This window comes from Pantherophis guttatus, chromosome 2 (assembly GCF_059756535.1).
Source record: "Pantherophis guttatus breed Tessera chromosome 2, ASM5975653v1, whole genome shotgun sequence".
Lineage (NCBI taxonomy): Eukaryota > Metazoa > Chordata > Lepidosauria > Squamata > Colubridae > Pantherophis > Pantherophis guttatus.
In genome coordinates this window covers 78149370-78161964 of record NC_142064.1, presented here as the reverse complement: position 1 = coordinate 78161964, position 12595 = coordinate 78149370, and the positions used below count along the sequence as shown (strand labels likewise).

The 12595-nt window shown below is 35.8% G+C and overlaps 1 protein-coding gene across 4 annotated transcripts in view; it reads right to left on the bottom strand.

The window, feature by feature from the left end:
• CNTLN (centlein) overlaps window positions 1-12595 on the bottom strand; it is a 200038-nt gene that overhangs the window by 91491 nt on the left and 95952 nt on the right. For all 4 annotated transcript variants that reach the window (XR_015732281.1, XM_087886302.1, XM_034410493.3 and 1 more), the window contains 2 exons: window positions 11003-11124; window positions 7145-7270 (listed from right to left, as the gene is read on the bottom strand). Coding sequence is in view for 3 of the 4 variants with exons in the window: in XM_087886302.1 (XP_087742428.1) it covers window positions 7145-7270; window positions 11003-11124 (248 nt within the window). In the remaining variant the exon portion in view is untranslated. The remainder of the gene's footprint in view (window positions 1-7144; window positions 7271-11002; window positions 11125-12595) is intronic.

Below are 12595 nucleotides of genomic sequence, written 5' to 3'. Positions count from 1 at the left end.
CAGTAACTCAAAATCTCTTGCTGTTTAGTGGTAGTTAGAATTATTTTAAAATTAGTATCATACCTGTCTTTTGTAATCTCTGTGAGCTATTTTGCATTTAGATAACAATTTCCTCATTTGTATATAAACTCTTTCATAGCATACCCAATACACACCACACCCACAAGAACGTTTGGCAAATCGAAAAGCATAACAAAATCAAACAGAGCAACAGCAGTTTTTCTTCTCCAGCCCCAAACATTTTTCATATTGAACATCAGCTAGAAGATGTAATAAAAGAAAAGCTCCCTTTCCACGCTGCATTTTCCTCCAAATTAAAATTCCAAGCTCATCATAGAAGCTTTCCTTCAAAATCATGCTTAAATGGGCATATGTACGCCTTGAGATAAATGAAAGCAACAGCTAGCAACAGAAAGGATTTTGGCAGAATTATAATTTTGAAAGTAGAATTGATATAATTATTTAATAATAATGCTCACATTTTTTCCCCTCTGTATTCTTGGAACAATGATTGGAGAAACATGATATGGTTGAAGAGAAATGATTAAGGAATGCTTTGTCTCTTCTCATTCAGTAAACTGATCTTCCCTGTCCTTCCCAAGGAAAGTAAGATGCCTCATAAACAAAACCAAACACTTTTTTTACTGTTTGCATTTCTTGGATCTTGTTACTTAACATTATTCTTATTACATCACATATTAATTGATTTTCTCCTTGCTTCATGATAGGTAGCACTGCTTGAATGCAGGGACAAAGTATGAAAATGGCCTTAAGAGAGAGGATAACTGGGCATATAAGCATGATTCATCAAATGAAAACATTATAATGGTCATACCATTTGCATTTATGACCTCAAATAACAACCTACTAAGAAGATGCTCTCTTTCTCTCTCTTTTTACATGCAGGCACAAACACAAAACAATGGTGCTATTTCCAGTATTTTTAATTAACTGTAAAAATTATTATATAAATTACATGAGCATTATAAAGCCAAGTCAGACAGGTAAATAGGGAGAGGGCATGGGAAAGAGAAGAAAACCATTTAAATTTCACAGAAAAATCTGTTCAGAAACAGAACTATGAATGTGAACTTTTCGGTGTGTTTATTGAAAGAAAATAGGCTTCCTCTTCCTCCATGTTGGGATATAGCATCTTGAGATATGATATTGAGCGATCATAAAAGGCATTTGTTTTATAGCAAATCTTCCCTGGAATGGGAATTAGAACCACATACCTTTTGAAAGGGCTCAGTAGCTACAAAAAGGTTGTAAGTACACAGTGGTTTATTAAGAATGCTCCCTGGCCTTAACACTTCTCAAAATAGGCACAATACAGTACAGACTAATACTTATTTCAGAATACATAGATTCAAAAGATATGGCAATTTCAGTTTTAAAGGAATTCTGCACAGTGAAAAACTTATTTATAATTGCTGTAATACTGAAGATAGTAGTTCTGAAACACAAATAAGCATCTAAGATACCGTTTTCAGAACAGAAGTACACCCGTACACACATAAAGAGTCTCTAAATTGCTGTTTTAGAGTATAAAATCTATTATAGATATAGAACAAATATAGAACAAAAAAGGCCAAAATGATGCTAAAAATTATGCGATCCTATGGCAAAGAAGGAATTAAATAAGGAATATACGCCTGATTTAATGGGCTTTATTTATCAGACTTTGGGTGCCTGAAGCACGCATGAGCAAAATCCCATTTAGATGTAACTGTCATTCTATTTGAGTGTACACATTGGTCCATTGCTCAAATTCAGGGTGGATAAAAATCAATGATTTTTTTAAAAAAATCAAAAAAATCAGATTTTTTTTATTTAAATCGGATTTTTTTTTATTTAAATTGGATTTTTTTTATTTTTATCAAATTTATTCTAATAAAAAACTTTTGGGGTAAAAATCTATCATAAGATAGTTTTCTATTTAAGATACATAAATAATTTAGTTTATTCAGCATGAAATGGAGCTTAGTTATGTAGCACAAGACTGTATATTCTGCAACACTGGGACTATCGGTGAGTCAACAATGGGTCAAAGGAGTAGCAGAGATGACAGTTGCTCTTTAAAAATTATGATTTAAATCAAGTTGATTTAAATCAAGCCTTTTTTACTAGTGATTTAAATCATGATTTAAATCAATTCGATTTAAATCAAATCCACCCTGCTCAAATTTTTAAAATATTTTATTCCATAGTTAAAATGCAGTTTGCAAAAAATCTTAAATTTAGGTTAGTGCATTTAGGATTTTTTTTACCCATGACTGATGGGTAAAAATCTTTGAAAAACCTTATTAGGTATTAGTACCATGCTGCTTTTCATTTAAATTAGTGATCAAAGTTCAAGTTGGAAAATTACATCTGAGATAAAGCATTAGCAGGTGCTATTGAAATCTCCAAGCATTAAAAAAAAATATAGTCCCTACTTTTTTCAGTAGTGACCACTGATCGTTCAAACTTTTCATGGAAAATATAGTAATTTATAATCTTTCTAGTAGTGTTATCAGATCTGGTTTGCAAAAAATCAGACAGCAAATACTGTGGATGCATCAAAAAGAACCAGTAACTCTTAGACTTCACTATCATCCAAATACTATCAACTGAATTTTTGTAGTCCACATTTGAAATCAACCTTGTAATTGTTGATAGTTGTTTTAAAAGGAAATAAATTTAAAGTTTGAGCAGTGTCCATTTTAGAGATTAGGAATTTATTTTAGATCAGGGGTATCAAACGCAAAGCCCGGGAGCCAAAACTGGCCCGTGGGATGCTTAGATCTGGCCTGCAGGGCCGCCCTGGAAATAGCGAAGGACCAGCCTGTGCTGCCTCTGCCAGCAAAAACTGAGTTCTGTTTTTGCTGGCAGAGGTTTGTAGGAGGCCATTGCAGCTGAAAACAGAGCTTGGGATCCTGTTTTCCCTGGTAGAGCACTCAGGCCACCACAGGTGCCCCCAACACAAGTGATGCCGAGCTGGCCATGCCCACCATGCCCATGTCCACCGCAGCTTCCTTAAGGTCAAACACAACCCTGATGTGGCCCTCAATGAAATCGAGTTTGACACCCTTGTTTTAGATTAATCACAGTGCAGTTAAAGAAAAAAACTGGATAAATGATTAATTTAATTTCTGCTAGTTTGGTGTAGTGATTCAGGTGTTGGCCTAGTTTGGTGTAGTAGTTAAGATTCTGGCCTAGAAACTAGGAGATTCAATTTAAGGCCTGCCTTAGGGATGAAAGCCAGCTAGATGACTTTCAGCCAATTACTCTCTCTTAGCCCAACCCACCTCACAGAGTTGTTGATGGAGGGTAAATAGGATGCAGGAGTATTAGGTATGTTCACTGATTTCAGTTGAATTGAGGAGAGAGAGAGAATCTAATCATCATCACCCTGTGGAATACCTTTCACATCATCTCGCAATATAGGTGGATAAAAATACCAAATTGAGTCTAAACATCTAAACATCTGACTGTGTGGTGAATCTTAATAAATGAAGTAAAGTCAAACTGAACAGTGGCAATGCCATCAAAGCCATAAATACCTGTCTGATAGCTATAATACAGTACACTGCTGGAATTATTAAGTGAACACAAGGTGAATTGGACAGTTTGGATGGGAAAAGGAAAAAAACTGATTATCTACTATGTATTACATCCCCCTAATGAGGCCATTGGGGGGCATGAGCCTTGGTGGTACAGTGGTCTAAAGCACCCTGTTATTAAGACCAGCTGTCTGCAATTACTGCAGGTTCGAATCTTGCCAGGCTCAAGGTTGACTCAGCCTTCCATCCTTTCTAAGGTAGGTGAAATGAGGACCCAGTTTGTGGGGGCAATAAGCTGACTTTGTATAAATATACAAAAAGGATGAAGGCTATTGCTTAGCGCATTGTAAGCCGCCCTGAGTCTCCGGAGAAGGGCAGCATATAAATCAAATTAAAAAAAAAAAAAACCACTTGCGGCTCCGGAACCACATGTGACTGTTTAACCCCACTCCTGCGGATCCCTGGCCACCTGGTCGCATGACCTGCTCTCTGCCCCGAGACACTGGCCCAACCCGGCCACGGTCGACTCCAACCTTGCTAACACAAGGGCTGGCGGGGTGGGAATGAGATCAGGGAGGAGGGTACACTGGAAAGGGGAATAAGCCTGCAGCTGAGGAACAAGCACAAGCCGCAGTGGCGACTTCCCCGAAGACAACCCTCCTCCTCCTTCTCACGCGACCCCCTGGCCAACTGTTGCAGAGCCGGGAGGGCGCGCACGAGCAGGGATACCCTCCTGAAGCGAGCGGCTGGGCTCGGCCAAAGTGCAGTGAAGGCGCACGGAGCAGGTGGGTTGACTGGCTGATGGATGAGCATCTTTGGCGAGGGCGCTCCAGCTTTCTCCGAGCCTGATCCTGGGGTGGACATGTGAGGTTTGGTGAGGAGAGAGAGAGAAAAGGGGAGAAAAAGAGAAAGATAGAGAGAAATGATAAAATGATGGACGGAGAGAATGAGAGAGAGGGAAAAGAGAGGGAAACAAATGAGAGAGAGAAGGTGAGTGAAAGAAAGAAAAGAAAGAGAGGGAGAGAGATGAAAAAGAGAGAAAAATAGAAATAAGAGGGAGGGAGGGAGGGAGGGAGAGAGAGGGAGAGACCCATTTCTCACAGAAAACACCGGGAGCCACAAAACCTGGGTAGACATGGCTGGGGGGGTGGGTGTCATGTGACTGGATGGGAGTGATGTTGAGTTGGCCACGCCCACCAGATTTTGTGACTCCCACTGTTTTCTGTGGGAAACGGGTCCAAATGGCTCTTTGAGTGTTTAAGGTTGCAGACCCATGCTCTAGTGATATTGAGATTATAGTTGCCCCAAAGAAATGGAGGTAAAGTTTAACTTCATGTCAAAAAACTGTCAAAGAAGAAAAACATGAATTGGCTGATTATGTAAGAGACAGCCAAGAACAAGCACTGGAAAAGTTCCAATAAAAATGGAATTCACTAAATATATAGAAAATGAAATGTGAATATAGAAATAGTGTAATAAAAACACAGCTGGAATACTGCAAGGAAAAGCATTACTGGTTCAAATTTACAAAATATCAAGGAGGAAAGTGGATAAAAATAAAAACCTGGCAATGGGTTACAAATGGAATATATATATATATAAAAAAAAGAAACTGAAGGTTTGATTTTGGTTACTCAAAAGCAAGTTGTTCAAACTAATGCAGTCAAGGCCAGAATTGAAAAATCATCAAATGATTCAAACTATAGGGTTATAGATAAGAAGGAGAAGAACCAGGAAGAACATTTTTTCAGCTCGTACAAGAGGATAACACAAACTGATTATAAACAATGACATAACACAGTGGTCAAAATGATTCACTGGAGTATTTGTAATATATATATATATGTGTGTGTGTGTGTGTGTGTGTATCTTCTTAAGTTTTCGCAGGTGTGCATATGCAAAAAATTAAAATCTCGGGTGTTTTTCCGCGTCATTATAAATAAGTTGGTTAAAATATTTAAAATCCTGGTTAAAATCCCAGCTTAAAATCTTCTAAAAATCCTTCCAGAGCACTCTGCAAGGTCCTTTAAAACCTCAGCTAAAATCCTATCAGTGACTTTAAAAGTTTTTCTTAAAGCAATGTTTCGACAGGCTCACAACCCTGTCATCTTCAGACTCTGTTTCATGTAGAAGCTATGGGTTCTCTGTTGCGGGGCCGGAGCTGTCGCTTATCTATATTTGCTGCTGCTGCCAATCGGAACACAGAGTTGCAGGCTAGCCAGCATACGTCAGCAGCAGCACGATTTTGTGGTCAAAATTGAGTAAAAATAATTTCAGAAGTTTGAAAAAGCACCATATTTTTAATTGTGGGGTATTCAGAATTTCCCTAGAGAGGATCCCCAATAGCAGCTACATTTTTGAAGATTAGATATTCCAATATGATCCTCTCCAGATATCTTAAGACCAGCTTTCAAAATTCCCAAGACAGTTATGTTTATTGGGAATTCTGAGATTAATGATCACAATTCTGGAAAACACCTTTCCAACAAAATTCTTATTGTCATAATTGACACAAAAGTAAATCATATGACGATGTGAAATTGATTTTATTATGGTAGTTCTAACAGCCAAATGAATAGCAATCTTTAAAATTCCACGATTGTGCTAATATTCTGATTGCTTTAAAAATGCAGGCACAAGCCTGAGCATTACATGGATGTCTCAAAAGAACAGAAAACTGTTCCGAGTTTCAAGCGTGCTCATCGCTAAATTACAAAATCAACTTGACAAAGGACATTTTAAAACATCATTAAAAGGCTAATTATGCAATGCCAACCAACTTCCTTTTGTCTAGTATGAAAGGGAAACTTCTTACTTTACCAGGGTGAATATAATCGTCTATGAATTATAAGATCAAAGAAGCAAACTGGATGTTTTCTAAAGTAAGAATTCCTTCACCAAGTTTTACCCTTACCGCAGCTAAAAGAGCTGTGAAAGGGATCAGCACTAAACCCGAAGGACAGGCTGTGCATAGAAAGAAAGAGAGCAACTCCCCCGTGCTTTTTGCAGGTCACTCTGAAGGCCCATGTTAGCAGATCTACTCCAGACCCTTAACAGGCGGCTTTGCTGCTACCAGTAATTAGCTTGGACAGCTCTGGCTCCAAGAGTAGCAGCAAGGCTACACCATAATGAGCTCAGCTGGGATTAGTAGGACAGGGCAAGGAACCAAGAGAGCCGAGGCATTCTGCATTGCGTATGTATCAAGGAGATCAAACAAGGATGGCTGGCTAGGTTATCCCCTTACCACCTCATTCCAAAAATGAAGCACGGCAGTGTGTAAAATACAGGCTAATGAAGAGCGACACCTCCAACAGATGAGAGCCACATTAATTAACACAATCCCTAGCTCATGCAATACTGTTTCATTTAGTGCTAGCAAACTTATTGTCACTGATTTAAGGGTAGGATACGCAGGGAGGGAGGGGGCATAGGAAGAGGCTAATGTTTGCTTCCATGTTTCTGGTAGAGAAAGATGATTTAATTTTGGGTATCTGAAAGGAATTCTGTTTGGCCCTCAGGACTCTACAAGGAGAAGATAAGCATATCAACCCCACATTTCTAAATGTATATGTATTTTAAAATAAAATAAAGAGACTCACTTTTCAATCAACAGCTTCTTGTGTTCTTTTTTAAAGTATGCCAGTTCATTCCATACTGCATCAGAATTTTCTTGACGCAGATGCTGGGGATCTGAACGCTCTTTTCCATTCTTATTGTTTCCAGGCCTGTAAATTTAAGAAAACAATTTTCTGTGAAATAAATCACTTTTAAATGCCAAGTTAAAAAAAAGGCAAAGCTTCAGCACTTGATATTGCTACATTTAGTGAAATTATTGAAGCTTTCCTAAATGTTGTTCTAAGTAAATAAATCTGAAAGATGATAAATTGGAGATGGGGTGCCACACTTGAGACTTGATGTGTTTCTGATAATAGTATAATCTCTCTCATTTAATTAAATGAGACAAATAAAAGATATATATGTCATTCTGTCTTAAGGAAAGGTTTAGCATTATGGTTACTAACAATTCTTTAACAGGAGCAAACTCCTGAACAAAGAATGTAAACTTGAATACTAAATACTTTAGAATCCTATATTAAAACAGAGAAACGAAGTGGAGGAAGAAGATGGTTATAAGGAAAATGCAAGTAAAGAAAGTGAATTTTCTACAAAATTAAGAAAAAAAAGAAAAAATACCTATTGATCTGCAGATCTGAAAGTTGAGAAAATCAGTGAAATGGTAAAATCTGAATGATTTAAAAGGCCGCTACTTGGAAAGCCAAATAGTTACAATAGTTACAGACAACTCTGAAAACAAGGTAGAGATTATTTGGATAAAGAAAATTGTTGTAGCAGCAACGACCAGAGATATTGGAAATCAATAATAAAAAAAGGTTATGGTATTAATGGCTCACATGCTTAGAATTTGGATCATACTGAATGAGTCAAGCTAATAGAAATTTGACAATAGGCTTGAGTGAAGGAACTCATAGTGAAGATCCTTAACAATTTCCTCTAGAAATAGATAATACAAATTCAACCTAGTTGACATTAAGAAAAAAATAATGTAGTGTCCATAAAGTATAGGAAGCAAATGGAGTAGCTTTGCAATCATTACTTGGAATACAAGTACTGTGTTATTGTGTGTTTATTTGGAACACTTTTACTACCTAAAAACAACAAACTGTACATGGGAAACAAATGCAAAGACAATCATGTGCTTGATAAAAAAACAAGTGCTACTACCACAAGTCGGTGAATTTTCAAGCTAGTATATTGACATCCAACTTTGTGAAAACAGATATTTAACAATCATGCATCAATTATTTGTTTTAATTATGATATTTAACACTCTATCTTGTTGATTCACTTCAATTCATCAAAACAGGGCATTCTAATTATATAACTAATTAGAATCTCTGTTCAAGTATGAAATTCTTTGGATGGCATTGCACAAAGTTTTATCTTTCAGTCAGTTCTATCAAGGCTACAGTATTGTTAATGTAAAACTACATAAGATCAAGTACATCTCCTTACCGTACTAGTTTTCTGCCTGAGACTAGTTCAATTGTTTTAAGTGCTGCTCAGTAGCATGCAGCCACTTCTTGTTTAACAATTTCTTCTCTTAGCAACTATTCACAAATATGATGGGAATTAAAAAATCATTTTCCAACCAATGTGCTTTATGTTGTTTATGATCAAATTTTCTGCACCTGACAACAAAAGCCTTCAGTATGAAAACGATTAAAGTCTGGTCAGGTTCTGGTAGCAGTGTGAGGTAGCTGGAAGTTTCTAATTAACTAATTAAGGGGGAAAACCAGGTCAGGAATAGGACCTCATAAGAAAGAATTTTGTCTGAACAATCTTTGCAGCCTCTCTCTCTCTCTCTCTCTCTCTCTCTCTCTCAATCTCTCACTTAGCTACCATTTTGATCAATTGCAAAACTGCTGGAAGGGATCGTTGATTACTGCAACAAAATTGTTATAAGTACATAGATAGAAAGATCCAACTCTATGCACTACGTAAGCATGGTGAAATTTACAGATCTTGCTCAGATGGATAAACTAACTTTTTTGATTAGAGTAAAGTCATTATCTACATTTATTGCTAAATGGAAATCTTTTATGGAGTTTTTGCATAAAAATAAAAAATTGAACTTTTGGCTCAATATCATGATGTAACCTTAGAGAGAGGTTAAAATATAACTGTACTTTTAACTTTTGCAAAGAATATTGAAAGCCACTTTTTTGCATCTTCTATTTCTTTTCTTGCACTTTTTGCTTTCTTTTGTTCCCTTTTATTCCTTAATTTATTATTTTCTATTATTTTTTAATCTTTAACTTTTTTAAAAAATATTATAAAATGAAAAAAAATGTTCCATTATATTTATTATTCATTTATGGTTCTATACCAATCATGAAAGAAAAGTGCAATTATAGTAAATTAAAAAATATATAAATTACACTACGTTTAAAAACCAAAATAGTTAATATGGGTTTCTAAAAGCCATGATAATTGGTAAGAATTTTGCAACCTTCTTAAGTTTACACTGTCAGTGTAAATCAAAATAGAAATGGAGCTGTGTATAAGAGATGGATTTTGACTTGCCAAAAATCTCAGTGATGTCATTAATATAAAATCAACCATAGTGGGGCACATTAACAGGTAGACCTATGTCCAGTTAGGTCACCTATCTGGATACCCTTGATTTAGATGTAATGCAGCACTATAATTAGTTTAGGTACATGTCAATCAATAGAAGTGACAGTTAATTTTCTCCAGAATCTTTCATGAGATATTGAATTGAAGCTTGCCCTTAAGTCTAAAAAGGCAGTGTAAAAAATATCTTTAGCCAAATTATAAATATTTCTCAATGAGATGATGTAATATAATGTACTAGACCAGGCCTGTCCCACCTGCAGCCCACACATGACCATGGAGAGCTGGTAATGTGGCAAGATTGTGAACCTGTAACATTATTATGAGATTTATATACATTAGCTATATTATATATTTTAGATGTGACTCAAGACAATTCCTCTTCACTCAAAATGGTCCAGGCAAACCAAAATATTGGACACCCATGCCCTAGACCATGATAAAGCATCCAATCTGGACTGGATTATTTGGAATGCAATCTTGCAATGTACCAGGACAAGACTTGTACATAAGGGAGGAGAGTGACAATCCAAGAAGCAGAAGTAGAAACATTCATAGATGCTAAATCTCCAGTGTCAGAAAGAACCCAAGAAAACAGAGAGCAAGACTAAGTGGTGGATTTTGTCCTAAAACTTATAAAATCTTTTAGGGAGTGTCTCTAAGTAGAGATAAAGATTATCTTATTGGGATGGTAAGGAATGGATCCACACAGAAGATTGGTCCACAAAGTCAGAATCAAGATATTGATATAGATTGTTACTGTACAAGAGTCTTCCTTTTTAGATAAACAGGGTAGGTAGGGTATCTGCCATCTGGGGAAAAGATGTATTGCACTTGATAAATCATTGGACAACATAATAATGTCACCATAATTGTCATTTGGGTTAATTTTATATTCATGCTTATCAAAAGCAGATTCAATTCTGCAGGCATGGTAACTATAAGGACATTTGGGAGCAGACTAACAAATTCTCCCATAGGTTTATAGGAATTTCTGATTTCTTTCTTGGTTATAATGTAAGATAAGCACAATGGTAGTTCAGATTGCTCCTTCCTATTTATTTTCATCACATATAGAAAATGTGAAAAACAGCTGCAAAAAACAAAATGAAAGCAATATAAATCATAAGGCAAGATGAGAACAATAGCAATTACATTTCTCATACAATATGTGCTTTTCTCGATGAAATTAAAAGTAATAGGAAACAGTTCCTTTCTCAGTTTAACCATTTCATCAAAATGTATCAAAGTCATATTTGAATATAATATATATAATCATTCCAGTGAATTGTGCAACTTACTTGCCATAACCTTCTTCCAATTGCTTTAATTGATTTTTTACTGCCCTGTAATTGATCTGTAACGTCTGCAGACGTTTCTTACGTTTTTCATGGGCTTGTCTCAGCTCATCATTTTCTTGAATCTGCATTACACCAAAACAAATGACTCAGTAAATCTTAAGATCTTAAAATGACAATTTGCTATTGTTGAATTTCTTATTTATGACCAACTATCAAATACAATTTATTACACCTAAATTATAATTCAAAGAATTCAGTCTTTAAATAACAAATGTACTTCTTTAAAAGTTACAAAAACTGCTTGGCTAGGACCTAAAGAACTGCACAATGGGTTTTGTATGCTCAGCAGAAATTTGGATTTGTGCATCTCAAGGAACACTCAAGAGCACAGTAAACTACTTTGGAAACTATGTGAATTATAAAGCAATATACAGCATGCATTAATATACACAAAAGACCCTGAAATCCTAAAATGGCACTTGAAATCTGGGAAATGAATGAAGACTTTTAAGAATTGATTATTGAACCTGACCATTTTATTTATAGCATCTTATATTATACCATATACTTATTTTATCATCAAAGTGTTTCTTTTCCCAATGTGGTGAACATTTGTAATTTAATATTGGACAACTTTATGAAACAGAAAATACAACTGCCAATAATATCACACAAATCTACACTATGTCTACATTTTGAGTACTATGTAAAATTCTGACCATCACCTCTGAAAATGGATGTAAGACTCATGGAAAAAATAAAGAAGAATGCAGCCACACACTAGGCATAAACACTTTGCTCATGTAAAAAGGCTAAAATATTTTGGTCATTTTAGCCAAATCCCCAGAAACAAACAAACAAACAAACAACCTTGAGGGAGGATATGGATATTTTTAAGGTGTACAGGATAAAGCATTTGTTGAGACAGCTGGCCATATAAATTGTATGGATGGGTGGGTGGACGGATTTGATTAATATATAAATAAATGCAATAATTTTAAAATAGCCATGGTGGCACAGTGGTAAGAATGCAGCATTGCAAGCTAATTCTGCATTCCCACTGCCAGCAGTCCGATTCTGACCAGCTCAAGGTTGTCTCAGACTTCCATCCTTCTAAAGTTAGTAAAATGAGAACTCAAACTGTTGGGGGCAATATGCTGACTCTGTAAACTACTTAGAGAGGGCTGTAAAGCACTGTGAAGCAGTACATGTCCAAATGCTATTGCTATGCTAAATATCTAAAGGTAAGAAGAGACTTACCTATAGATATTTAGAGTTCCAAGGTTTGGATATGGATATGTATTGTATAAAAAGTTAAAATTAATCTGGACTTTAAAAATAATTTTAATAGACATGACATCTTGAGAACATGGAACAGATATAAACCCAAGTTATATCTGAAAAAAACTTGTATGGATCTCAGTTCAAGAAGGATATCATAAAAGAGGAAACAGCTGACAAAGACCAATGCTTGATGTACCAGGAATTATTGGGAATCTATCAAGGGGAATTTAAAAGCAAATTAGGACAGCAATTAATAGCAGAAAGTTATCATTCTTAATGGCTTTCCCATTTACAGTTATCAGAAAGATT